Source organism: Vulpes vulpes, chromosome 8 (genome assembly GCF_048418805.1).
Source record: "Vulpes vulpes isolate BD-2025 chromosome 8, VulVul3, whole genome shotgun sequence".
In the NCBI taxonomy this organism is placed as follows: Eukaryota; Metazoa; Chordata; class Mammalia; order Carnivora; family Canidae; genus Vulpes; species Vulpes vulpes.
In genome coordinates, this window is record NC_132787.1 from 57,328,111 (window position 1) to 57,355,162 (window position 27,052).

General features: G+C 42.7%; 1 protein-coding gene across 4 annotated transcripts in view; it reads right to left on the bottom strand.

Moving 5' to 3' along the window:
* Positions 1–22,321, bottom strand: part of TTF2 (transcription termination factor 2) — a 39,693-nt gene extending 17,372 nt beyond the window's left edge. For 2 of the 4 annotated variants that reach the window (XM_072766790.1, XM_025994639.2), the window contains exons 1-10: positions 22,210–22,297; positions 22,026–22,128; positions 10,276–10,342; positions 8,502–9,440; positions 8,071–8,185; positions 7,536–7,718; positions 5,672–5,799; positions 4,393–4,474; positions 2,233–2,352; positions 780–930 (exon numbers count right to left, since the gene is read on the bottom strand). In XM_072766790.1, the coding sequence (XP_072622891.1) occupies positions 780–930; positions 2,233–2,352; positions 4,393–4,474; positions 5,672–5,799; positions 7,536–7,718; positions 8,071–8,185; positions 8,502–9,440; positions 10,276–10,342; positions 22,026–22,128; positions 22,210–22,237 (1,916 nt within the window). In that variant the 5' untranslated portion in view covers positions 22,238–22,297. Of the gene's footprint in view, positions 1–779; positions 931–2,232; positions 2,353–4,392; positions 4,475–5,671; positions 5,800–7,535; positions 7,719–8,070; positions 8,186–8,501; positions 9,441–10,275; positions 10,343–19,599; positions 19,687–22,025; positions 22,129–22,209 lie in introns of all 4 variants that reach the window. The other 2 variants (XM_025994638.2, XM_025994640.2) reach the window with 2 other exon arrangements.
* Positions 22,322–27,052: the final 4,731 nt, after the last annotated feature.

Genomic DNA, 27,052 nt, shown 5'->3' on the forward strand with positions numbered 1-27,052 from the left:
AAAACCAAAAGGCAAAGCTAGGACTAAAATTACCACCTGGGGAAACATTTTCCTTCCTGCTTCCTGATCCACCCCCTTCAGGAATTCAGTTAGGTCTAATCTAAACCCTTGATTCTAAAACTTCATAGATGGTTCCTATGTGAAAAACATAGCCAGTCCATACCAACTAATCATTAATATTCTACTAAGATGCTCCATAAGACCAGGCTGGTTACATTTACATGAACGGACAAAGAATGTGAGTTTGGAATCAGAAATTCAGCAAGAATGAAATAACTGTGGCAGACCCTCTTGCGCCAAGAGAATGCTGCTGCTTCCTGACCAACAGCTCTGGCATCTCAGGCTACCTCCCATGACAGCTCTTGTTGACGATGGTAACGAGGATACAGCAAAAGAACATCATTCTCTTCAGAGAAGCATCTCCTAGGGACGCCTGGGTGGCTCAACGGTTGAGCATCTGTCTTTGGCTCAGGGTGTGATCCCGGGGTCCTGGGATCCAGTCCCACATCGGGCTTCCTACAGAGAGCCTGCCTGTGTCTCTGCCTCTTTTTGTGTGTGTCTCTCACGGGTAAATAAATGAAATCTTTTTTACAAAAGTAAACAAACAAACAAAAAAGATGCATCTCCTAGCACAGGTGAAGGATGCTGGGTGGCGAAAGTGCCTTTAGTCTTCTCAAGTATCATTAGTCCTGACTATCAGAAAGTTCAAGGAAGGCCAATATGACCCCTCAAGCCAAGATGCTAAGAGCTGACACCGAACGCAGTGTTTCTGCACTTACACTTTTGCACGTTGATCCCGATTGGGCCCATGATAGAGACAGACTCTTAGCGTGTTGCTGCTCACACGTTTCATCACCTCGTTTTTCCAGTGATGGATCAGGGAAGCAGGACAGATGATCAGCGTGCCACGGGAAGTGAATTCACGGGAGTCTTGAGGGGAAAAAAAATCAACACCTCATTACTCTCATTAAACAGTCTTTAACCCTTAAAGTTATCTCCTCTTTTTCTGGACTATTCTTCCTTCAATCAGTATTTTTAACAAACTGCTGCTCTTATTTCCACACACAGTATAGAACAGAATGGGAAAGTAAAGGGGTGGTCTTTTAACTCACAACACTTCTTTATTTTCCCCTGTACAAAGGTCAGACAGACAGTGGCTAAAGGAAGAAAGGAAAGGGTACAGTACGTGGTCTCCATCTAAAGAAACCAATGTGCTTCCAACAGTGGTCAGGAGGTAGAAGCAGGATCATTTCCTACCTCAGCCTGAGCTGGTTCGTTACAGGGGGGTACTATTACTTTTCTTTCTGAAAAGCGTCACCTAATTACACATCTACCTCACAACAGAAGTACAAAATTCCTAAAATAAGCAAAGATTACTCAGGAACCAGCTAGCAATAGTATTTGTACCACTGTCCCACCACCCCCATCTCTGTGTGTGCATGCAGCATGTCACTACTGCACCCAGAGCCACGGGATCCAGCTGCCACCAGGAGAAGCCTTGAGAGTAGAGAGCCAGATCTGCACCAACCACCTGAGAAAGGTCCTTGCATATATGGCAACTCACGTGTGATGCAGTGTTGCCAACATGTGACATATCGGACCTTTAAAGTACACAGACAGCTATTTTATTTTATTTTATTTTATTTATTTTTTAGCTATTTTATTTTAAAAACAGAGGTTGAAGTGAGAAATTGTTGAGAATTTGGAAAGCTGAAGAATTTCAGAAAACTTGGAAACAGCTTCTGCTATCGTGGCTAAAATCCAAAGGTGGGACAAACCTTCCTTAAAAAAATAGTATTAATTAAAATCTTAAAAAGAAAAAAGGGGATGCCTGGGTGGCTCAGCAGGGAGCCTGCTTCTCCCTCTGCCTCTCTGTGTCTCTCATGAATGAAGAAATAAAATATTAAAAAAAATATTATTAACTAATTTGGACCAGCCCCATAGTTGTGTCCTCAACATTAACAAAAATAAGAGCCATTTCAAAGCCTTGGCTTTCTTTTTAAAATTTTTTTCTAATCACAGGTCAAGCTAAGTTGATAGCAAAAGAGGCAATGATCACTTGTAATTAGCATATCCAGCATCAGAAATGATGCCAGAGGAAAGAGTCTAACACTGGTTCTCTAACAGACTAATGACACATGACCAAAAGTATTCTTTCGTAGCCTAAAAATGTCCACTCTCTGCTGGCTCAGATAATTTCGGAAATAACAGGCTATGAGGGCGTTTGGATACCATCTTTGGAAAGCCAAGTCAATGCCACGTTTTTGTCCTCTTCTTTGGTTTTCTCTCGATTCTTCTGGGTCAGGATGAGGGCAATCATTGTTAGGGTTTTTCCTAATCCCATATCATCCGCTGGAAAAAAAAAAAAAAAGGAAGTTAAGATAGTTTATCACTTAGGGCAAAGAATCACCTCCACTTCAAGAGAAGAAATCACTGGCATACCTTGGCTCCTGCTGGTTCAAGCACTGTTCTTTCCTCCCCTAACAAATCCTTCACCTTGTGTATGAAGATGAACCCTAGCTCTTGCTACTCATTATCCAGATCAAAGACATGTTACCATGACTTTTGCAAGACTTATAATTTAGACCTTACTCTGGTCTGCAGGCTGTATTGTTATTTACCTAATGCACTCACTGGTATCTGTCTCTCATTTGGTGATACTGACTAGTTTTTAAAAATTTTTACTCCCCCAAAACCAAAAAGAGCCAAGAGATGGAGTTAATTCAAAACAGTCCTCCATTCCCTGAACTTCTTCATCAAAGAGGGACATAAATGAACGTTTCTCAGGTACTGTCATTGTGCTGGTCATTGGACTCCTCTAATTTAGTTTACTATTTTTTAGACCCTATAAAATATTCTCATCCTCACTGTAACAGTTTAAATAATCACTGACATAAGCAGAAGTAAAATATCACAGTGTGGATTCTGGTTCAAATTCAGGCCCTGCTACTTTGAGTAGACAGGAGCTAACACAGCAGGCCTCACCATCATCCTAGGGAAGGCCTGCGGACAGGGCCCTGGGCCGGCCTTGGGAACTCGATTTCAAGCAGGGTTCCCACCATTTCCAGAACTTATAAGAGTGGTTCACTGCGCCTAAACTGCACACACAAACAATACGGTTTATTCTATATGTTGGCAAATTGAACACCAATAAAAAAATAAATAAAAAAAAAAAAACAACAATGTGGTTTTGCTGAACATCTGCTTTCCTTCTGGAAGCCTGGGATTCCAGGACCAACCAGGCCTGAAACTGCCAGTGTGACCAACTTCCAGTAAACACTTTAGGCCTGAACCCCCCCACTCAGCAACATCTTAACAAGTGTCATCACAGCTCACCCTGGCCGACTTCACTGCCAAAGGCCTCTGGAAGCTTGTACCCAGTATCCTCTGAACTTTGCTCCATGTGCCTTTTCCCTTTGCAGATTGCGACTTATAACAAATCAAAGTAATCTTACTTTTTTTTTTTTTTTAATTTTTTTTTTTTAATTTTTATTTATTTATGATAGTCACAGAGAGAGAGAGAGGCAGAGACACAGGCGGAGGGAGAAGCAGGCTCCATGCACCGGGAGCCCGATGTGGGATTCGATCCCGGGTCTCCAGGATCGCGCCCTGGGCCAAAGGCACGCGCCAAACCGCTGCGCCACCCAGGGATCCCTAATCTTACTTTTTTATTTTGTAATAAACTCTAGCCATGAGTAAGATACCATGCTGTGCATCTTCCTAGCAGAGCATCTAACCTGGAGCTAGTCCTGGGGATCCTTATCATAGCCACTTACTAGCCATTGTGGCCATCTGTCATGTTTCCTAGAAACTGAGCACCTTGGAAAATTTTATTTTGCTGAGTTTCCAAAGCAGAACACAGAAAACTTTCTTTCTAGGCTCCCCACACCTAAGGCCTGGCAGCGTGATCTGGCTCTGGAGAATACATATACTCACACAAGATTTCGAAGATGTGAGCAACTTGAGAAAAGAGGCTCCCTGTGAAATCCTTTTGGCAGGAAGGAGTGGAGACAGGGGTCTCTGACTTTGGGGTGGCTTCATAGAACAAAGTAGCCATGACAGTTCCCAGAAGACACTGAGGCTATTCCTTGGCTTTGGCCATGCTCCTAGATGTCTGGCCTCCCATCTAGCTCTCCACATCTCTCAGACTGTCTGTTCTGTGCCACCAGAGAATGAACTGTCTCTCTGCTTAATTAGTCAGTCAGCTTCTGCTTGTAGCCACGACTTGGCTGACCCTACAGCTATGTACTCGAGTATGCTGCTTTACCATCCTGCACCTCAGTTTCTTCATCTGGAAAAGGGGACAGCAAAGTGCTCACTCCAGAGCTGCTGACAGGACCAAATGAAACAATATAATACGTATGTTGGCTCCTATCATAACACCAGACTCACCCAGAATTCCACCATGTGGCTTCTGACTTTCCCGCCATAGCAACCAGGCCAATGCCTGCTTCTGGTGCAGGAGCAAGGGGACCTGGCAAAGGGAAGAACCAAAAGCTGAGTATAAATTCCTCATGAGCGCTGGATCCTGACTACTCAGACTCCACGCTTTCCTCTCCTTTTCTAGAAGTGATCCTCCCAATATTCCAGCTGTCGTGGGGCCGCTCACTGCACCTCAGAGGTCCGTGACTCCACGTCTCACCTAGGGTGACCACGCATCCTGGTCTGCTAGGGACAGACTTGCACCTGCTAGCCAGCATGTCTACCAAGAGCATCCTCCACCCCCTCAAGGGAGTCTTGCTTTGTCTGCTTGAATCAGCCAGGCAGCTTCTACTGTTTGTAAGCAAGACCTCTGACTGGCCACCTCCCTTTCACTCCTGAGCCACTCCGATGTTTTCTGTTCATTCTCTCTATAGGCAGGGTCCCGGATCTGCACTGGGAGTCATAAATTTCAGCAGCTCTTTGACGGACACCCCCTTCCAGTCTTTTAATCCAGCTCATCTGGTACTCCATGACAAAAACAATCTTCAGGAAACACCCGGCTCAAGGTTCTATGGGATCTCGTCCCATCTCCTGAGTGAATCTATCTGAGCTGCTCCCATGTGCCAGGTTGCATCATGAGGCAGGCCCCCTGCTCAGTGATGTCACCTGCTGCTCCCCATCTTCAACTGTTAGTAATGCTGCCTGCATCTTCTCTCCAACCCAAGTGTTTGGTTTCTATCCTCCTTGCTACCTTTGGGCTTGCCACTTTGTAAAGGCACAGGGAGGCAGGCAATAAAGACTTCTTCACCTATGGGGACTTTCCCTTATTCTGAATTCCTTTTGTTTGCTGTATACTGTCTGCAGCCCATGACAGTGCACATTTTACCTTTGTTTTCGTGTAATTTTCTATGTTTCATATATGTTGCATATGCACTTGCCCCCAAATAGTTCATTAAGAGCAGCAAGTCCTTTGCATCCTCGTAGCACTCACTGAAGCTCAATAAACGAGTCTTTTATTGCTATACACCTATAGAACGTTATGGCTTTAACAAAAAAAGTGGGTTTTGTATTTTTTTTCCTCCCTGCCACACAGGAGGAGAAAACACCACAAGGGAAGCCACTAAAGCATCATGTGTAGGAAAGATCCATCAGGATGGCACTCTGCTGGGCAGCTCCACAGGTTCTCCCCATCTGTGGTGCAGGGACACCCCTAGAGGACACTCTGCACCAGGAGTCTCCCCTGGCTCACCTTCAGCCCAGCTGGATCCTCTGCCACAGCGGTCTCACCAGGCCGAGACTCAAGTGATTCATGCAGCTCATCAATGGCTTTACTTATGATTTTCCATGTGGCATGAGGCCCATCTTGTTGCATGGGGCCTGTGTACGAATAAAGGTGTTATCTAAATGTTATCTAAAGGTGTCACAAGTGTTCCACCCTGGCTAATGTTGTGAACCAGCAATCCACGATTTGCCAGATAACACATCTGCATGGCCTACAAATTCTTGCCCATAGAGTTTCCTTCCCCATAGACATTTCTATCCCCATTTTCCATTTGTTCATTTAACCACACACCTACTATAATAAAGGGCAAAATAATTAAAGTATAATAAAAAGATAACTTGTAGTATTTTGAGTACGCTTTTTAATTTTTCCCCGGTTTCGAAGCGGAAGCCGAGGAAAAGGTAATGTCATCATTATTTTAGGAAGAAAAGATCCTCAGGGTGAGATACAAAGAAGGGAAGTCAGCAACAGGGAAGGCTGAGATTGTGGAAGTCCGTGGACGTTTAGATAGACGGGGAGAGAGCCCCTGATGTGTGTGTCACACACTGACTGCACTGTGCCAGGAGATACTGTGGTGCTGTTAGCTCACTCATCCTATAGGAACACTATTCACGCCCCTACACTGCTTGCAATTTCAGGCATGAAGTATCCTGAAGGAGGTTTCTAGGCAGATGCCAATTAACCATTTCAAATGTTAAAGTATTTTTAAATGAAAAATCGCTTTGATGAAATGCTTTCTAAACATATTACTTTCTTACCTTAAGACTCTAATAAAATTTAGTTTTTGTCTAGTTGACTCAGTCACCACTATGATTACTGAATGATGCTGTAATAGCAATGTTCTCAGACAGAACTGTCATGCTACTTAAGCACATTTTCTTTTCTTTTTAAAGGTGCTTTTAAAAAAATTATTTATTATTTTTATTATCTATCTATTGTGCGCATGTGTACATGTGCAAAGTTGGGGCAGACTCCGCTGAGCATAGAGCCCAACACAGGGTTCAATCCCACAACCTGGAGATCATGACCTGAGCCGAAATCAAGAGTCAGATGCTTAATCGACTGAGCCCCCCAGGCGCCCTGAAACAGGATTTTCTGTCCCTTTTTAGGCTAGCCTCAACTGTATCTGGCACCAAGTCCATTTCTTATTCCTTATTAATTATTGCTCTTCGACTTTCTCCCTTTCCTTCCTTTTTTGTTCCCTTGCTTCTCTCCTTTTCCTTTCTATATCTCTAGCAGTCCTCAGCTGGGAGAAAACTGGCCTTAGTGCTTCCAGTCACTGCCAGCCAAGCTGACCAGTGAGCCCAGGTCCTGTCCCCTGATCGGCAAATCAGCCCATCCCAGCACATCTGTGAGGCTCTGCTGTGATCTTTATTTGCAGTTACTTCTGAACCACAGTTTTCTGTAAAGTTAAGGATGGAAACAGTCATTTAAATAGGGTGTCACAGTTCTCAGTGGGTCTTTGGTCATCAGCTTGACTCATGTCGCTCCTCTGCTCTGCCTTAACACCTACACAGGGGTGCAAATGTGCCCGCTGGTCAGCCTACCTTATCGTGGTATAAGCTTGAGCTTTCACTCATAAACATTTACACAATGACTGCTGTGTGCCAGCCATTGGTCTAATTGATGACAGCCTGTAAAAACGGTCAGTAAATGAGCCAAGCACAGAAACTGAAACACTGTGCAAAGCTCAGCTGGGCATTTTTATTATAATGGCAATTTACTACTCCAGAATGGCTTCTCCCTTCACATGGGCACAGAGACATCTCCTAGGCAGCGTTTAACTTGTAGGTATACCTACTCACACCAGGGCCAGGCCCTTGGATCTTACCTCCAGAGCACCAACTGGATCCCCCAGCAGCTACTGGGCAGGCAGCTTTCAGTCCTTGAGAAACCAGAGGCTGGAGATCCTCACCCTGCAGGGGTTTGGGAGGCACCAGGTGAGGGGGGTCAGTGGTAGCTTTGGTGATGTTTTTCTGTTGCAGTACTTGAGTGTTACTCTTCTCATTAATGTCTGCCCCAAAACAAAACAAAACAAAAACAAGGAAAGAATAGGCTACAATTCAGGACAGCAAAGAAGTTCTATGTGTGAGAGGAGGTCAAGAGAGGGTGGGGTCATCACCATTCCAACAAGCTGGAGACCTCAAGACCACAACACAGAACATTTCTTAAGTGATGGGGATAGAGTTGAGTACACAGGAAATGAAGGAGGTTCTTAGAAATTACAAGTGCATTCTGAAAAGCTCAGAAGTGGATTATCAAATGGAAAGGTGGATGAATCAACAGATTCTTTATGGAAAGGGATTCTCGCACATCTCTTGTAAAGTTCCTGCAAACCCCGAGTTCTGGGGCATAACCCATTTTACCTGGCTCTGGGGAGAGGGCAAGAGCACCAAGGGCTTCCTCCAACTCCTGAATTTGCTTGAGCAACTTCTGACCCTTGTCTGGAAGAGCCTGGATGTTCACCGATTTCAGAGTGCTCTGGAAAACAGATCCTGTAAGATGGTCTCTCGTCTCAAGTTCTTAGAAAGACTGTCAGATTAAAGTAGCCTACAATGTGAAAACTCTGAAATTAGGCTCCTTTAAGTATATGTGTGAAAACCAGGGTTTTTTGTTATTATTTTTTTTCTTAAATCCAGCTGATTTTCTAACCCCAAAAATGTAAACATAGGAAAAGACAGAAACGAAACACCCACCTACAAAACTTTTCCCACGTTAACACACGTGACTAGCTTGTGGCCCATAGTTAACGATGTTCTGACCTTAAAAACAAAGCACACGGCAGACCAGCAGTTACCTTCTTTTGCCTCAGTTGTGCTGTGAGGTACACACGTTGGGCTGCTTGGTCTGAAGGTTCTACCTTCCTGGAACCACCTGTGGCAGGAGGTGTTTTTCTCTGCATATCCTGACCAGGTAATGGCAGGCTCTCCTCCTGTGAGTTCAGGGTCGAGCCAAAGAACAAAGGAGGCTTAGAGGAAGTGAAAACATGACTGGAGGCCACTTCCAGCCTCTGTCCCAGGGAGCACTCCTTGGCTGGTGGCGCACACTGTGCGGCTGGTCCCCCGGGAGCAGGCCCATCCCAAGGCTCTGACTGCTGGTTGGTCTGCGAGCTGGGGTCGTCGCTTGCCTTTATTTCTCTTGCCTCCCAGCTCTTGGAGTGTTCTTTGCTAACATGTTCCCCTTTTTGGGGCTTGCTTACTGGGTTTTGACTGTGAATAATTCTAGGCAAAGGCTCGGCTTCCTTCTCCCTTAGAGGCTCTGATTTCTTTTCGACGTGATGACTCTCAATGTTTGATTTTTCCTGAAGAGACCCAGATGGTTTTCTCAGCTCCTCAACATGGCACTGCTTGGATTTCACCTCAGAAAGGTTTCTTTTGTGCATTCCTTTGTTCTCTTTCGCTTCACGCTGCAACTCTGTTTTCTCCCCTCGCTGCTGCTCTTGAGGTGCTGGTTGTTTTTTCTTTACCTCCAGGCCAGATGAGAGATTTTTCTTCATACCGCAGTTGGGTTCAGGCTTCCGTTCCTCCTTTTGATCCAGGAGTACATCTCCCTTTTCCTTTTGCTTCTTATCCACCATCTTTTCCTCACCTTCACCTTTGGTGAACTGTTTCCAGAGAGATGGCTCTTGATTCTTGTCAAGTACCTTGAATGGGTTCCTCTGCTGGGTGGAAGAATAATGAAGTAGCTCAGAGGCACACTGAGACTTGGTTACAGAACGTTCTTTGGAATGAGGCTCCTAAAAGACAAAGAAAATAATCTTAATATAATAAGATTAATGCGAGCATCATATCAGAATGCCTTTTATCAGAGGAAACGGAAACAGTAGTCCAATACTTCTGAACATTCCCAAAACTATTTCTGCTGCTCAGAAAGACTACATGCCTAACTCACACAGTATTAGTTTCTGAAGAGTACTTTCAATGCTTGGTTCCTTCTCTGCCCATGACCACTGCTTTCACAGGCCTCAAGGACAAGTAGTGATCAAATCAAGTGTGTTTGCAGTTGTAAGAGCCATAATGGATACCTTTCACAAAAAACTAATGTCTCGAGAATTTATCCCCAAAATGTCCTATGCTTGCTTTGAGTTTGGCGTTATGAAAGTTTCACTGTAGGAAACCAGAGTGACAAGCCTAAGCTCTGCCTCAACCAATGAAGGTCTTGCTGCTTCCCTGGCCCTAGCCCCCCATGTTCTGGGTATCTATCGGTCTCTTGCATTCTAGCTTACGAATGTCACCCCATTTGTAACAACATTGAGGAGACACCAGTGTCTAAAAGATGCTGAAGTTGGTCAAGTAAACCCAAATCTCTTCCTAAATAGAGCAATGACTACATTTAAGACCTTGAAAAATATTTAAATGAAATAGGAGACAAACAATTAAATCTTCATTATAACCAAATAGTCCTTTGAATTAAGAGACCCTATAGGGTCTACCTTGCTTAAAGAAAAGAACTATCTTTCAGAGACAGTATGATGAAGACCAACCAGTTTATACTGGACTTCAAGGTCTTTTCAGGCGACACCAAAGATTAAACAGTCTTCACATAGGTTTGAAGACAGGAATAATTCCTACCTGCCATGGGATACTTCCGCACCACTGCTTCCGTGCTGCCTTACTTCTAATGCACTGGAAGAACAATCTAATGAAGTATAAAACACAAATAATCAAGGCTGTGGAAATCCATTAAAATGAGATAAATTTCTTTTTCATCCAAGAACATATCTTGCAACTATCTGACAGTGGTTTTGAAAGGTCACTCAAAACCAATTACTCTTATATTTCCATTTAAAAATTCTCTACTGCATGGGGTATTTATAAGGGCTAAGAAATGAAAGAAAAGAGGCGTCATGGAAGCCAAGATGCACACAGGTTTATTCTTTTTATCTGCAAAGAATAACTAAAATAGAAGCATGATCAGCAGTGGCTGCTGAAATCAGAAAAAGAGAGATAACCAGACATTATGTATCCCTGACAGGAAACCCCGATAGGACCTATACGGTAAAGCAAAACAAAACTAAGCCAAATCAAAACAAACAGAAACTAACCGGGATCAGGTCAAACCCCTAGATTCAATTACCAATTTATGGGAAATACAAACAACAGGAACAGACAGAGCTTGGCCACAGGGATGTGATCTGTAAAATCTTGACAGTGGGAAATGCCCTATGATGAACTGCCTTCCTTCAAAAAATAAATTACAAGGGAGGAAAAAAGTAGAGAACTCAAGAGACTTCAAAGGCATTATCAATCAATTGCAACTGTGAACCTTAAAGATTTAAACAAATAAACAAAAACTATTAAAAATAAGCTACTTATGGTATTGATGAAGCTACTGGAAATCTATACTCCAACTGGTTAAAAAGAAAGAGAGAATCCCTATCTCTTAGAGTCATACACTGAAACATTTACAGAAGAAGTGATGTTATCTGGGATCTGTTCCAAAATAAGGGAAGAGCTGGGGGATGGAGTGTGTAGAGTATATAGGGAATAAGATTGGCATGAACTGGTAACTGATGAAGCTCATAGGCTGCATAACTCTATCTTGTCTACTTGTATTTATTTGCAATTTTCCATTAAAAAAAAAAAAAAAAGACTGCATTCAGACATACATCCCAATACAAGACTGCCTGCCACTGCACCAGTAAACACAGCCTATACATTCACTATAAGAAATGGCTATACTGGTCCATTTGCAAACAAAAACATGTATGCGCTCTCCAGCATCCCAGATTTTGCAGGTGTATCTTCCTTCATCCAAAGGATGTCCTCTTTATCCCTATTTGCCCACCACTTCCCCCATCACGAGTTGTCAAAATCCTACATGTCTTTCAACATCCAGTTCAAGCTATCCCTGCTTTGCAAGATTTTCAGACATTTCCTTCCCTGTTCATCCACTGCATTGTTTCTGTATTTCTGTTGTATTTGGCCGTATTATACTCGTATCTACCTGTCTGCTGACTATACTTTCAGCAACTAGAAGGCTATTACCATATATGGTCTCCTTATTCCCAACTATGCCTTGCCTTTTATACATAATTGTTAAGTATTGTGGAAATCAATAGAGCAAGCTGATTTCTTCCTTACCCAAAATGGTTCCTCAAACACATTTAATAATCAAAGAAGAGCTTCCAATATCATTTTACTTGTTTCACTAGCTAATAAACTCAACCAAAAACTATACAATGGCCATGAAAAGGACCCTCTCATGGTACCCTATCTGCCCAATTCCCATCTCTTCCAATACTCATGCCTATTAGCTTTGTTTACCTTTCCAGAGATTTTAAACTGTATATTCTGATCAATATAATGAATCTTAATTTCCTTTTCCACATATATTGATAGCATAGTATACATACTACTAAATACTTTGCTTTTTTAAACAGTCTTCAAGATTTTTCTAGAAAAAGATATAAAGGATCTACATACACACACACACACACACATATGTATTTTTTTTTCCTACAGCTGCAGTTTCCCACTATTTAGAGTTCTATTATTTATCCAGAACACTCTTGAGAGACAATCTGGTTGTTTCCAATTCTGTGCTACTAACAATGCCACAATGAATCTTAATATATCTGTAGGGTAACTCCCTACTCCTCATATCAGGTATTAGGGCCTTCTTTGTTTTTCTTGGTCAATTACCTTCTGGATTTTATTTATTGCTGTTTTTGAACTCATTAAATTCCGTTTTTACCTAAATGAATCCCTTCTTTCTCCATTCTTTCAGTTTAATTTCTTGCTCTTTTTCTAACTTCTCAAATATACGACATAAATCATGACAGTCTGAGTCCTAATTCAAAATCCCCTGACATCATTACCTCACCTGAACATATAATCAAAGATAAGCCTCAAATGAACAAGTGTTCCATAAAAGTCAAACTAAAAACAAAATAGGTCCAGCTCCTCTCATATAAGCTCACAATTTCCCCCATTCTAGCTCACAATTAAAAAAAAATAATTTACTGGTCTCTTTAGTTTGTCTCACTGCAAAAAGATATTAGATTGAACACGTGTTAATAAGATTTCTGAAAAGCTTCAAATGTGTAACAATTCAAAGTATTGGCAACTGTCAGGCAATACCACTACTTATCAAAGTGAACCAAGAATAAATTGCTAGGGATCCCTGGGTGGCGCAGCAGTTTGGCGCCTGCCTTTGGCCCAGGGCGCGATCCTGGGGACCCGGGATCGAGTCCCACGTCGGGCTCCCAGTGCATGGAGCCTGCTTCTCTCTCTGCCTGTGTCTCTGCCTCTCTCTCTCTCTCACTGTGTGCCTATCATAAATAAAAATTTTAAAAATTTAAAAAAAAAGAATAAATTGCTGCTGTTGTTTCAAGTGTATCAAGTACTTAAAATCTTTACTAACAAGAACATTTCATAAATCATATCTATTAAAAAAGCCCAAGCCACTGCAGACTTTCCAAAGGGCAAGACCTGAAGACCAAGAAGGGAGAAAACAATATACCTATGATGCAACTACTAAGCATCTACTATGTTCTAGGCATGGTGCTAAAAATGCTTTTACTTGCATTTTTATTGAAACTAACCTGGGTGGGTTTCTCTGTTTTTAGGATATAAAGTCTGTTATGTTTATTAAATTGCAAATCAACAAAGGAAGCAATGGAAATATACTCAGAGAAAGCAAATATTGATTCCATTATGAAGAAGAGTGTAATTTCTGTACTATATTATTTTTCAGGACATAAGTAATAAACAATGCTGATGAACATGGCTAGAGGAAGCTCGACCTCTCCAATGCTTCACCAGAAGGCATATCCTCCCTTCTTACTAAAGGCTGACTGTCCAATCCAGACTTAACAATGTCAGGCACATTCACATCAGCCAGGCTGGGATTCTCTGGGGTTCTAGAGTCATCCTCCCTCAGTTTGAATCCCAATCTTACTATAGAATTAGCTCTGAATCCTCAGGTACCTCATCTGAATGTGCCAGTTTCTTTTTCTGTAGAATGGCAAAAAAAAAAAAAAAAAAAAAAAAAAGTACCTACCTCCTATGATCACTGTGAAGACTACATGCATTAATACATGTAAAGAAGGTTCAGACTGAAGCATGACGCATATGAAAGGCTTGCTAAGCAATAGCAATCACTATTCCACTCTCTCTGACCATCCTTATTCCTATATCCACACTTCTGCTTACAGCCCCTAAATACTTCCTTACCTTTTATTGTATCCAAATTTTAAAGGTCATTCAAGGCCAAGCTCATGTCTCAATTCCTACACTTTCTCAGTAACTTGCACCAGCATTAACCCCTTACTGTAGGCCTTACTGTATCATAAAAATGCCTGCCTTTGAACACATGCAATTTAGTGCTAATACATGCAGATCATGCTGGGCACCAGCCTTTGTGTGCCTGACTCTGATGTCAGTGGTGTCAAAGGCCCTGAGGAGTGCAGGTTCAATTCTTATTGTATGCTCCAGCACTAGAAAAGCACAAGGTTGGATTTCTACCTCATTCTTTGACGTTAAAACTCAAGATGGAACAAAAATGTAAATGTAAAAAAGGAAACTATAAATGTTCTGGGGAGAAAAGAGAGATGAATGGTTTTTTGTTTTGTTTTGTTACCCTAAAGGGAAGAAGGCTTTCCTATGTGTGACCTAAAGTCCTGCAGCTGAGAGGTAAAGGATTTAGTAAATCTGACCACATAAAGGTTGTAAACTTCCAGTTGTGGGAGACACCTACACCCCACGTGAGTGATGTGCCACAGCAGCTCCAGCCCACAGCACAATGCGTGATAACTCTATGGTATAAAAGCCCTACAAGATGTACTAGCTTTATTGGGAGGGTTCTTCATGGGGTAGTAGGACTTGGGGTGCTTCTGCACGGGCCTGGCTTATACCCAAATTCCTGTCGATCATCTGCCCAGAAAATCATTACTGAGCTGTATCACACTGCACGCCAATTTTAGCCAAAAACCAACCACACAAGAAATCTGCTAGACATGCAAAGATTCCAGGGTTATTAAAAATAAAATATTTTGAACATCCCACAACCACCAGTTATATAAAGAACTAAAACTTGTTTTATCTAGTTACAAGATAAAAGAGTACTTCTATCCATTTTGATTCTACATCCTTGAAAGGTTGAAAAACAAAGGGGGGCAGGATAGGACAGGAGGGGAGGAAACAAGAACTCTTGCCTCATTTGAGTGGAGGAAAGACTTCTTCCTTAAGGTTGGTTCTACTGAGTGGCTGTCTCTTTATTGTCCCTAAACAGAGAGCCAAGGCTGAAGGACCAAATGCTGGTGAGTGGTGCCATCTGGGGTTTAAGTTTGAGAACTGCACACAATCGCCCACACACGAAGGTAGGAAAAATGGGCATCTTAGCCTCACCTGGGCTTACACTTCCCCCTCCCCCATTACTCTGCTGCACCTGGCTCCTAGTTGGGTTAAGCTTTAAACACACTGGAATTAAAAATCAAAGATGTAGAGTACTGGGCAGCCCCGGTGGCTCAGTGGTTTAGCGCCTGCCTTTGGCCCAGGGCGTGATCCTGGAGACCCGGGATCCAGCCCCACGTTGGGTTCCCTGCATAGAGCCTGCTTCTCCCTCTGCCTGTGTCTCTGCCTCTCTGTCTCTCTCTGTGTGTCTCTCATGAATGAATACATAAAAATCTTAAAAAAAAAAAAAAAAAAAGATGTAGAGTACTTTAAGTTCAGTTTACAGGAGGAAATGTATTCCCTCCAGACAACAGGGGTTCTGGTTAAATGCCCTGTCTGCTAAGAAAGTCATCTATCAGCTTACCTAATTCTATTCAAATTTCCAGCCCGTGCTACCCATCAGGGTACTTGTTTTTAATTTATTGTGTGTTGTATAGCTGTATTTTGTCTTAAAGCAACTTTTTAAAATTTTTATTTATTTTTTCATGAGAGAGAGAACGAAGCAGAGATAGAGGGAGAAGGAGGCTCCAAGCAGGGAGCCCCCTACATGGGACTTGATCCTGGGTCTCCAGGATCACGCTCTGAGCTGAAGGCAGAGCTAAACTGCTGAGTCACCCGGGCTGCCCCTAAAGCAACCTTTTAAAATTTCCAGTAAGTACCTCCTAGTAACAATGTTCTAGACTCAGGCTAAGAGAAAAACATTTGCATACTTTACTTTTCCATTTTATTTTTTTTTAGAGGGGGACAGAAGAGAGGTAAAGAGAATCTTAAGTAGGCTCCATGTCTGGGAAAAGCTCAAGGCGGGGCTCAATCTCACAACCCTGAGATCACGACCTGATCCAAAATCAAGTCAGATGCTTAACTGGCCCAGCCACCCAGGCACCCCCTTACTTTTCTATTTTAAAATAATTACCAACTCTCAGCCTCATCTCCCTAGTATGAAGAATGTTCATGGTAAGTTCTCAAAATTCCATCTTCAGCTTAGACCTTTCTTTGGAGCTGCACTCCCTTTACTAGCTGGTTTCAAATACACGTAAGACATGATTGGTTCAAAGCTGTCTGTGCTGGCCACACATCCCAACCCTCTGACGATGTTACTTTTCCTTCCTTATCTTGCTTAATGGTAAAATCATCACCCATAAATCCCAACCTAACAACCATTTATGGAGCACTGACAGTGAGCCAAACACCAGACCACTGGCATCACACCCATGACCTCGCTGAATCCTCACAACCCAGGGAACACAGGACTACCAGGATCACTATTCCTGACAAGAAAATGAGGGAGGAAGGTACATGCTTAAATGCCCTACCAAAAAACTGCCTTATTGATTTTTCCTTCCGCACTCTAAGTGCACCCAACTCCACGGTCAATGCCTCAATCCAAGCACACCTTTCACTTAGAGACTAAAATGGATATATCTAGAATCGGCTAGACCGAGCGAGGTATGCATCCCAGCAATGTGACTCCACAACTGTGGGACCTGATTCCTCTCCTAACCTCTCAAAATGTCAGGTGCCTCATCTACCTATCACAGAAGAGTGATATGGCAGTGAGCAATACGGACTGTGCCATTTACTAGACATTTAATAGCACTTCTGTATTAGCAGTCTCCTTGCCTCTACCATCTTCCTAACTAACGCTCTTCAGAGCTCCTCTTTTATTAATGTAAATTGGACCAAAAATCCTTCAGTGGCTTCCTACAACCTAGAAGTCTTCCTGTATAGTAGAGAGCCCCCAGCAGTTTGTAAACGATTTTAGGTGTCAGGATATCCTATCTTCATGCTCTAGAGGCTTATCAGCCCCACTTACTAGCAAAAAACAGTCAAAAGGTGAAAAACTTCAGGGTACCTGGGTGGCTCAGGTGATTAAGCATCCGACTCTTGGTTTAGGCTCAGGTCATGATCTCAGGGTTGTGAGATTGAGCCCTGCATGGTGCTCTGTGCTCAGCAGAGTCTGCTTGAAGATTCTCTCACTCTGCCCCTACCTCCCTCAGATAAACAAATACATCTTTTTTTAAAAAGTGAACAATTTAAAAATTCCATTTATAATAGCACCAAAAACGGTAACACTCTGTGAGGACTAAATTTAACCAAAAAGGTACAGTACTCTATAATGAAAACTATTCAACAATGCTGGAAAAGATTTTTAAAGCCATAAATACATCATGCTCATAGACTAGAAAATTAACATTAATGTCAGTTCTTCCCAAAAGGATCTATACAGACTCGGTATAATACTAACAAGGTTTTTCTAAGGAAATTTAGAAGTTGAAGCTACATTTTATATACAGGTGACTTAGAAGAGCCAATCTTAAAAAAGAAGAATGTTGGAAGACTCACACTATCTTATCTGATTGTGTAAGGATAGGCAAGTAGACCAACAGAACAGGTTAGCAAGTTCAAAAATAGATTCATAACATGGCAGTAACTGATTTTTTACAAAGTGCCAAGCACTTCCATGGGGAAAGGAAAGTCTTCCAAAATGGTGGTAAGACAACTGAAAAATATTCATTCAGTAATAAAAGGAAAAATAAATGAACTATTCCTATCTCATAATATACCAAAAATTAATCTGAAGTAGGCCACAGACTAAAAAGCCACTAAGAGGGAAAAAAAAAACAACAAAACAATCAAACTATAAAACCTCTAGAAGAAATCCTTGGAGAAATCTGTGATCTTGGGGCAGGCAGAGAGAAAAACATAAAGCTACAAAGGATTAAAAAAAAAAAAAAGATAAACTGGACTTTATAAAAATGAAAACTGCTTTTCAAAAGAGAGTTAAGAAATTGAAAAACAAAGACTTGGAGAAAATATACATTATATATGTATTTGCCAAAGAACTTGTATAGTGAATATATAAAGAACTCTTTCTATTCAATAATAAAAAGACAACACAATTTTTAAGATAGGCAAAAACCTACCAAAGTTACATTTTAGGATTCCATTTATGTCACATTTCTGAAATGGCAAATTTCAGAAATGGAAATCAGATCTCTGGTTGCCAGAGATGAGGTGGAGGGAGTGGGAAGCACGGTGGAAGGATCCAGTGGTGATGGAACTGTTCCTTATCTTGATTGTGGTGGTGCATACAAAAAACTACACATGATGTACTGTATAGAACTAAATCCGTACACACACACACACACACACACACAAATTAGTACAAGGAAAATTAATCTCACAAATAAGATCAGTGGACTGAATCAACATCCTAATTATAATATTATATACTTTTTATATACATTTTGCAAAATGTAACTGTTAGGTAAAGTCTACAGGAGTTCTGTTTGAACTATTTCTTATAAATGCATGAGAATGTACAATTACCTCAATAAAATGTTCAATTAAAAAAACGGGCAAAGGATTTAAACAGATTTAAACTTCATCAAAGAAGATAACACGGATGACAAATAGGGACAAGAAACTGTGATATTCACAAAATGGAAGTCAACTCAGTGGTAAAGAATTACTGATACACCCTATCATATGGATGAATTTCATGGATACTGTTACATAAAAGAAGCCAGATACAAAAGGATAAATAAAAATAGTGACTGCCTGTGGTAGAAGGGAAGGATTAACTAGAAAGGGGTCAAATGGCACTTAATGAGGTAACACTCTATATTTTGACTGAGGCTTGGTTATAAGAATGGTTATATCAATTTCTCAAACATGACTGTTGAACACTTAAATTCTCTGCCATCTTACTGTATCCATACCTCAATTAAGAAAAACAGCAGTATGGGCAATATTCAGGTATATAAAAATGGTGAAGATGATAGTTAAATGCCAATATTGCGGAAGAGGTAAGGGGATTGACCTAGAATATATATTCTGAGCTGAATAGAATATCATATAATGACCATCAAAAATGGCCCCTGCCTTCCTGGCCAGCCTTATCTTCTGAAATCTCTACTCAAACACATGCTAAATTATTACCAAACCAAAGGCTTGCGATTCCTGGTCACTTCATAACTCTAAACCCCATGCAGGGTATGGATCTGTTAAAAATGACCTCTTTCTTAACCCTAGTGAATTTCTTCTTATCTTTCAATACTCATGACAAATATCACCTGCTACCTACATAGATTTCCCTGCCTTACCTGAGTTTTCATAAAAAAAAGGGAAACGAACATTTATTGAGTGCTTAACATACTTTAGACATTTTTAAACTTAATTTCTTCATCCTATTACTAGAAAAGTTGACAAGTCACTGCAAGTTAATGGCTGCTGGTGGGCTGATGTTATTGGCTACTTAAGAGCTGGAGACTGAAGAAGGAAGAACAGTTGATCCGGAAATTAATCAGATTCTCAGATCAACCAGCTACTTAGCAGTGAGGGAGCAAGGGCTCAGATGACATTCAATACAGACAGAAATACTCTTTGTTAACAATGATTTTTTACAGAATACTCAATCCTAGGAAAACACATCTGGCTGTAACTCTTCCAGGTAAAGAAAGAAGTAAATACATTTAGATGTTCCTTTTGGACACTTACCTATACTCTTCTTTGCCTGGGGGTAGAAGCAAACCCTGAAGCCCTACCACACAGTCCTCATGCAACAAACAATGAGAAACAGGAATACTAGAGGGAGGGGAAAAAGAAATTTTGCTTTAGTAAACAACAGAAATTAACGTTCCAAAATTAAATCCAGACTCTGGGTTTTATTATTATTTTATTTATTCAAGTAACTGTGAGAGAGAGAGAGCGCGCACGCATGTGCACAAGTGGGGCGGGGGACAGGGGGCACATAGTGGGAGGAAAAGAATCTCCAGCATATTCCATACCTAGTATGGAGCCTGACCCAGGGCTTGATCGTACCACCCTAAGATCATGACCGGAGCTGAAATTGAGTCCACCCAGGCGTCCCTGAACTATGGGTTTTAGACAAGTACATATATGACCACCACTGGGTTTGTAAATCCCAAACATTGTTAGGTCTATGTACATTCCTCTGGGGAAAAGGTCTGGAGCTTTCATTTTTTTCCCACTCCCCCAAAGATAGGATGACAGAGATACATCTTTTTCCTGATGACTCAAAAGCTCAAAACTGTCCTGTGTTCTACAATCTCTATGTTGCAAACCCCCCCACCCAGGAACAGCTGAAATACATTAAGACTGGCTGCAAACTTTCCCTAGATTTTTTCCATCATCCCTTTTCCTACAATCTGTTCAGAAGCAGACTCTCCTAACCTGCCTCATGCTTGGCATGTTTTTTAACTCCTCTTTTCCAACTTATTATAAGAGAACGTATGTGTACATTTGAAGATACAGAGTTTTGAGTGAAGGCCTAAAGTACTTTCATATGACCTATGGCACTTGTTTCTTCCTTTGTCTTGCTTATATTGACCAAATAGGTCAAGGTTATCAAATAACTGTCATCAAGTCAAATATTATGTTGTACTACTTTGGCAGCAGGGCCTTTGTATAAATGGTACTATATATAAAAGTTTGTCCTTTTTTTTTTTTTAAAGATTTTATTTTTAATCTCTACACCCGAAGTGGGGCTCGAACTCACAACCCTGAGATGGAGAGCTGCATGTTCCACCAACTGGGCCAGCAAGGTGCCCCAAAGGTACGTTTCTTTTAACGTATAACTGAGTCTTAAGCTACCATTAATGCTTAATTCCTACAAATATGAACATGCTTCCATGTTTCACGAAACTTGAGCTAGGTACAGAACCTAAGAAACTCAGTTTAGAAATTAGAAATAAATAGTAAACCCTGAGAACTTATCCAGCTTGTCCCTTCTATCTAAGATTTGACATTGCTTTTCTCAAAATTGTTTTGTATTTAACCAAGCTGGAGCCCGGTAATTTCTCTCAAATAAAACAACTTATCAGAAGGCTAAGAGTGCGTTTTCTCTAAAAATTTATTTGCCAAAACTGAAAAACATACAAATTCCTTCACTTAGTTTCAAAGCAAATCATGTAACGGAAACATAATATACGTGTTAAAAAATACTTTATTTTCTAGTATTGGTATCTACTTTTTTGCCTTACATCAGATGGAGAAATTTTATGTTTCTCTACCCAATTCAGAGAGCAGGAAAAATGTTTCATGTGATAGTTTAAAAATTCACATAGGCTGTGGACCTTATTAACACTTTTATGAGAGTAGTATTAACTTTTCTCACTTTAAGAAGATGCTTAACATTTCTGGGTCTCCGCTTCCAATTTTGTAAAACCAGAATGCTGAATCAGATACCTGATTTTCTTTCAGCAGTAACTTGTTTCTTTGGATTATCAATCTCACACCTTAAATGAGAGAACCTTTTTTTTTTTTTTCTTGTTTTCCTGAGAGAGAGCGCACCTGAGGGCACACATGTGGGGAGCAGCGGGAGAGGAGAGAGAGAATCCCAAGCAGGCTGTATGCCCAGCACAAGCAGCATGGCAGCATGCAGGGCTCAATCTCACAACCCTGGGATCAAGAGCCGCATGCTTAACTAGCTGAGCCACCCAGGTCACCCCAGAGAATCCTATTCCAAAAGGCAGTTGATAATCTGACCTGGCCTGAAACTGGCGCAAAACAGAGACCAATCATTTTGTAGTAGGCCTGCAAGTTGTCACTCAGCAGGGAAGCAGGGAGACGCAACATCCCAGCAGAGGCCCGACAAGTGCAAGGAAACCCAGAGCTGGAAAGGACCGCGAGGTTCCCGAGGCAGGCGGCCCTCCGTTTCACAGGCGGGGGAATGGAGGCCAGAGAGGGGAACAAGCTGCCCAGGGCCAAACAGCAAGCAAGCAGGCAGGAGCGCCTCCCCCATCGGGCCACGCCGCCCTGGGATCCAACTACTTCGAGGCCCTGGCTGCACAGCCCAGGTCCCCACCTCTCCCGGGGCCTGCGGGGCCTGCGGCGCCGGGCGGAGGGGCCGGGCGGGCGGGCGGGCGGGCGGGCGCCGGCGGTCGGCCCAGCTCGAGACTTACGCGGCCTCCAGCACGAAGCGGCAGGCGTCGGCCGGGCACACGTAGAAGCTCTTGCCTTTATTCGGGCCATCGCGGACGCCGGTCTTGAGAAAGCAGGCGATCCCTAAGGACAGCAAGGTGACCACGGTTACGCTGCGCTAGCCTGGCAGACCCCGGGGAGCCTCAAAGGACCTCGGTCCCTTACCGTGCTCGGGGCACTCAACCGCTTCCATGGGCGCTTCGGTCTCCCACGCCGCGGAGCCCCGCCCCAACGCCTGCTTCCGCCTTTGACTCCGCCCTCCTCGCGCAGGAGCCAATCAGCACCCGCCTTCTGCAGGCTCAACCCCCATAAGCCACCGCGCGGGCCTCGCGCCGCCGCCTCCGCGGGAAGCGCCGGGTTTGAACGGGGGGGGGGGCGTGGCTGAGGCCGGCGGGACCTCTCGGAGGGCGGCGGGGCTGCTCGGGGGAGGGGCCTCGCTCGGCGGCTGCTGGGGAGGCGGGGGGAGGCCGGGGGAGGCCGGGTCTGTAGTGGAGCCCGAGGGGCGCCCCTAGAGGGAGCGCGCGTCCGGGAAGGCGCCCTCCTCCCGGCGGCCGACGGCGCCCGGAGCTTGGCGGTGGTGTCCGAGCCGGGCGTGGGCTGGGTCCCTGGGGAGGGGAGGGGCCTGTGCCGCTGCGGGGCGGGGCGCGGTGGGGTGCGGGGTGCGGGCTCCCGGGCGCGCCCCTGGGAGCTGCGCGGTGAGCCGAGAAGCCTGCGGGCGAGCAGGCAGGAAGGCTAATGCAGGGGACCCCCCGCCCCCCCGCCCCCCCGCAGTCCTGCACGGTTGCGTGGCGCTTTCGGCTCCACAGACTGCTCACACGTCCTCGTCTCTGGACTCCGCCTGCCGAGATGGGCAGCGTTACGGGGTGGGGGTGGCCCCGAGGTCCAGATCGGCCAAGGTCACGGAATTAGTGGGCGCTCGGTGGACGGACGGGTGCCCGGGCGACCGCGCACCTGCTGCTTTGCGTGCGCCGAATGTTCCCCAGGAGCCCTGACTTGGGCCAGCCCGCGTGGAAGCAGCAGGGAAGAAATGAAAAACCTCTGCTGAGGGGTCTCTGTGTATTTTGTGTCGTCAAACTTGTCCTATTAGTATGCTCTTGTAATGCTAAAACACGAAGGCTGAAATTAAATAGAAAGAAAGGGGGTCGTATGTGAAATGGTAATCAGAGCTATTCCCAAAAAGAGAGGAGTAGGAATCAGAGATGTATTGCGATAGAGATGGATTCTTATTACAGCTCCTGAGGACCATATGCCCGGACATATGGTGTGGCACATGCAACGGTTCTTATGGGACAGTAGGACAGGAAATCTGTAATGCCTAGGAAATCCGGGTTATATGATAAATGTAAAGGGGAGGATGGGAGGCAGGGGCTTCACTGGAGGGGAGACAAACGTGAGGTATCATTATTAATTAAAGAAGTTATTAAACTTATTAGATAGCTTTTTGTTTGCCCAGTGTGAACAAGGCGCCAGAGAAATATAAAATCCATTTATTCACAGCACAGAGTTTGAAACAATTATTCTAACCACAAGGAACTTAGTATGCGAAGGAGGCTGGATTAGCACACGTTGAACACTTAAATAACAAAGTAAAATAGTATTTAAATGTCAAGATAAGTGGAGTTAGTCAACTCTGAAAGGGAGGCTAGATATAAAGATGTTTTTGGACCCAAAGTTTTGGACCCTAGTTTATGATGGGGGAACAGGGCTAGCTGAGGACAGAGCACAGCTGAAATCCCACAAACGCCCCCCACCCAGGATCGGATACCTGTGACATTCCTCTGGAAGTCTCCAATTAATGTTGGTGCCTTGCTAGAGGGAAAAGCAATCTTTAACTTGACAATGGCAAGGCCTCCAGTATCTTGTAGGTCCTCCATAATGTATGAAAATCCTTTTGGAATCTCCCTTTTGCTTACATCCCCCAACTCCTAGGTATATAATCAGCCACCCACCTCTCACAGGCTGGGGGCAGCAGCTCTTCCTGCCCACCCCTCCCAACCCCCCCCAACCCCCCCCCCCCCCACACACACACACCCACACCTCCCGCCCTGGGTCCTGTCCCCATGCTTTAATAAAACTACCACTTTGCACCAAAGACGTCTGAAGAATTCTTCCTTGGTTCTTGGCTCCAGACCTCACCTATACATAACCACCTGTCTGAAACACCTATAAACTTAGAGATAAGGCAAGAACAAAAAAACAAATAGAGGCATTTTTATTATACCCAGATTATAATTCTTGCATTGAGAGATTTTTGTGTACATATCTAAGAGATGCTATATTGGGGAAAGTAGACTGTAAGTACTGGATCTGCAGGATGAGGACCATGGTAATTTATTTCTTGAATAAATAAGCCTTTTGAAACAGATAAGGCGGCATCATGGCCTCTTAAATATCCTATTAAAGAAGAAGCTCTTCCTCTGCAGGATCTAAGGCAGTGTCTCAGAAAGTGTACAGAAAGGGGGGATATTTCTTCCATAAATTTGGGATATGCCAGATCAAAATGTTCAGGCTCCAGGCGGTCTATCCCACCTACCCATATTTATAAGAGTGAGAAAACAAATAAGGGTGTCCTTGGGTGAAAGGTGGCCATAATATTGGCATAGACTGTAATGAATTACATAATATACACTTTCTGAAATATACAAATACGTTAGCGTATGTGTATTAACTTTTATTCTTAATTTATATGCTTAATTTATATTCTAATTAGTTTGCAGACCCCTGGAGAGAATGTGTTTCATTGACCTCTATTTTGAGTAAATTTGAGAGTTTTAGTTTGTTTCCTTTTAATGCTTGATTTATTCAAAAGGAATGCCTAGACCAGTTTCTAGAGCTAGACGGTTTAAATCCGCAGGTTAATGATCTAGGAAATTCTTTCCCTGTGGGGATGGTCAAATGCAAAGTACATGATGCAATTGTTCTAAAACTGAATTGTGTTAATGGCTGCGTAACTGTGTACATTTACTGAGACTCAGACAATTATATGTGTTAGGGAATTCTATGGTATCTAAATTATCCCTCAATAAAGCTGTTAAAAACAAACAAAAAGCTTAATGTATAAGTAATGTATAAGTAAAACATCTGTCTGGAAAATAAAAGCTAAGATCATTTCGATATTTTGATATCCTAAGGAAACATAAAGGGAGAATAAGTAAAATAGTAGAAACTTGTTACTTTCAGATAGTGCGGCTTCTTATGCAGACTGGTTCTCTGATCTATGGAATAAAATTTCAAGTGATGCAAACACTCATCTGAATTCCTGGGAAAATTCCGTTTCCTCTCGTCAGCATTGTGCTGCCTGGCTGATGTTAAACACATCAGGGACCTGTAAGATGCTGGCAATGGGAGGCTCAGCCAGAACAGTCACCCCTTGACGTCCTTGTCACTCTCTGTAACGTTTAAAAATAATCAGTGAGGGGCGCCGGGGTGGCTCAGTGGCTTCGACTCAGGTTATAGATCTCAGGGTCCTGGAATGGAGTCCTGAATCCCATGTCCTCGGGCTCCCTGCTCAGCGGAGAATCTGCTTCTCCCTTTCCCTCTGCTTCCTCCCCTGCTCACACTCTATCTCTGTCTCTCTCAAATAAACAGATACAATCTTAAATAATCAATGATTCCAAGTTATTTTTTTTATTCCAAGTTATTTGTAAAATTCTAGTTTCTGTGCAGTCTTTGGCTTTACTCATTATTTTAACAATTAAATTGTTCAAATGTGGTTTTCCAATTCTAAGAAACATATTTTATTTTCTAAACTTATATCGTTCTGGGTTTTTACTTATTGTTTTGGAGGTGGAGTGGGGAGAAGTAACTACTTTGAAATGTCAGATAAAGGATTTTGCCTAGGAGGCACATGATTACTGGTGGAAACTATCACAGCCTATGCTTTCTGAAGTGTATTCTGAGATAAGTGCTTTTACATGCATTTTCACACTTGGTTCTCGGACCCACCTTGGCAGTGGGTATTCCTTTATCCTCATTTTGAAGAGTAGGATACCAAAGTTGAGAGTAGTTAGGAACTTACCCCAATGCCATGCTCCTGCCATCTCACAGAGCCTCTACTTGAACTTTGGGACCAGATAGGGCCCACAGATTAATCTTGTTTGGGCTCAGAGTCACAAAGCTGACACCAGGCAGATTGGGGGCTGGAAGCTATTTTCTGAGATTCCCAATCCAGTTCTTGCCACTGCAGTATTTTTATGAAGCAAAAATTATTCAGTGATTCATTCAGATATTTAACCTACACATAGCCAAGCATTCAGGTATTTGTGGTATGCAGACAAAGCTCAACAAATCCAAGATTAAAAAAAGCAAACCAAGTTGTGCCATTTTATAAATGATCGCAAGGTGGCAGCACATGAACATGAAAAAACCAAACACGAGCTCGCAGTTTCATTCTTTTTGTTTCAGGATCCGTAATGGTAACAATTTCTTTTCAAATTGTGCCTTTCAAAGATATGACCATTTTAAACTCATCCTTTGACAAAGACACAGTCAGGATGATATTATGTTAAGCCCAGAGACATTACAAGTAGGTCCCAAATTGCCCTGGTCTTCAAATATTGTTCCCCACATGGTTCAAAGCACCCCTTCTTCATCTACCTTTTTTTTTTTTTTTTTTTTTGGTAAGGGTACAATTCAGTATTTTTTAAATAAACGTATAAAGTTGTGCAATCATCACCATAATATAGCTTTAGAACGTCTCTATCACCCCAGAACTTCTCTCAAACCTGTGTATAATAATACTAATATCCCCAGTGCCAAGCGACCACTTATCTGTCTTAATAAATTTGCCTTTTCTGGACATTTCATGTAAATGGAATAGACAGCATGTAATATACAGCCTCTATCTTCATGTGGCACGATGCTTTTGAGGTCCCTCCATTTTTTAGCATCTATCCATCTTTTATCCTTTTTATTGCACGAGAGGGGAGAGTATTCCAACGTATTCATTCATCAGCTGATAAACGTTTGAGTTGTTGTCCCTTTGGCGTTATTAGGAATGATGTTGTTA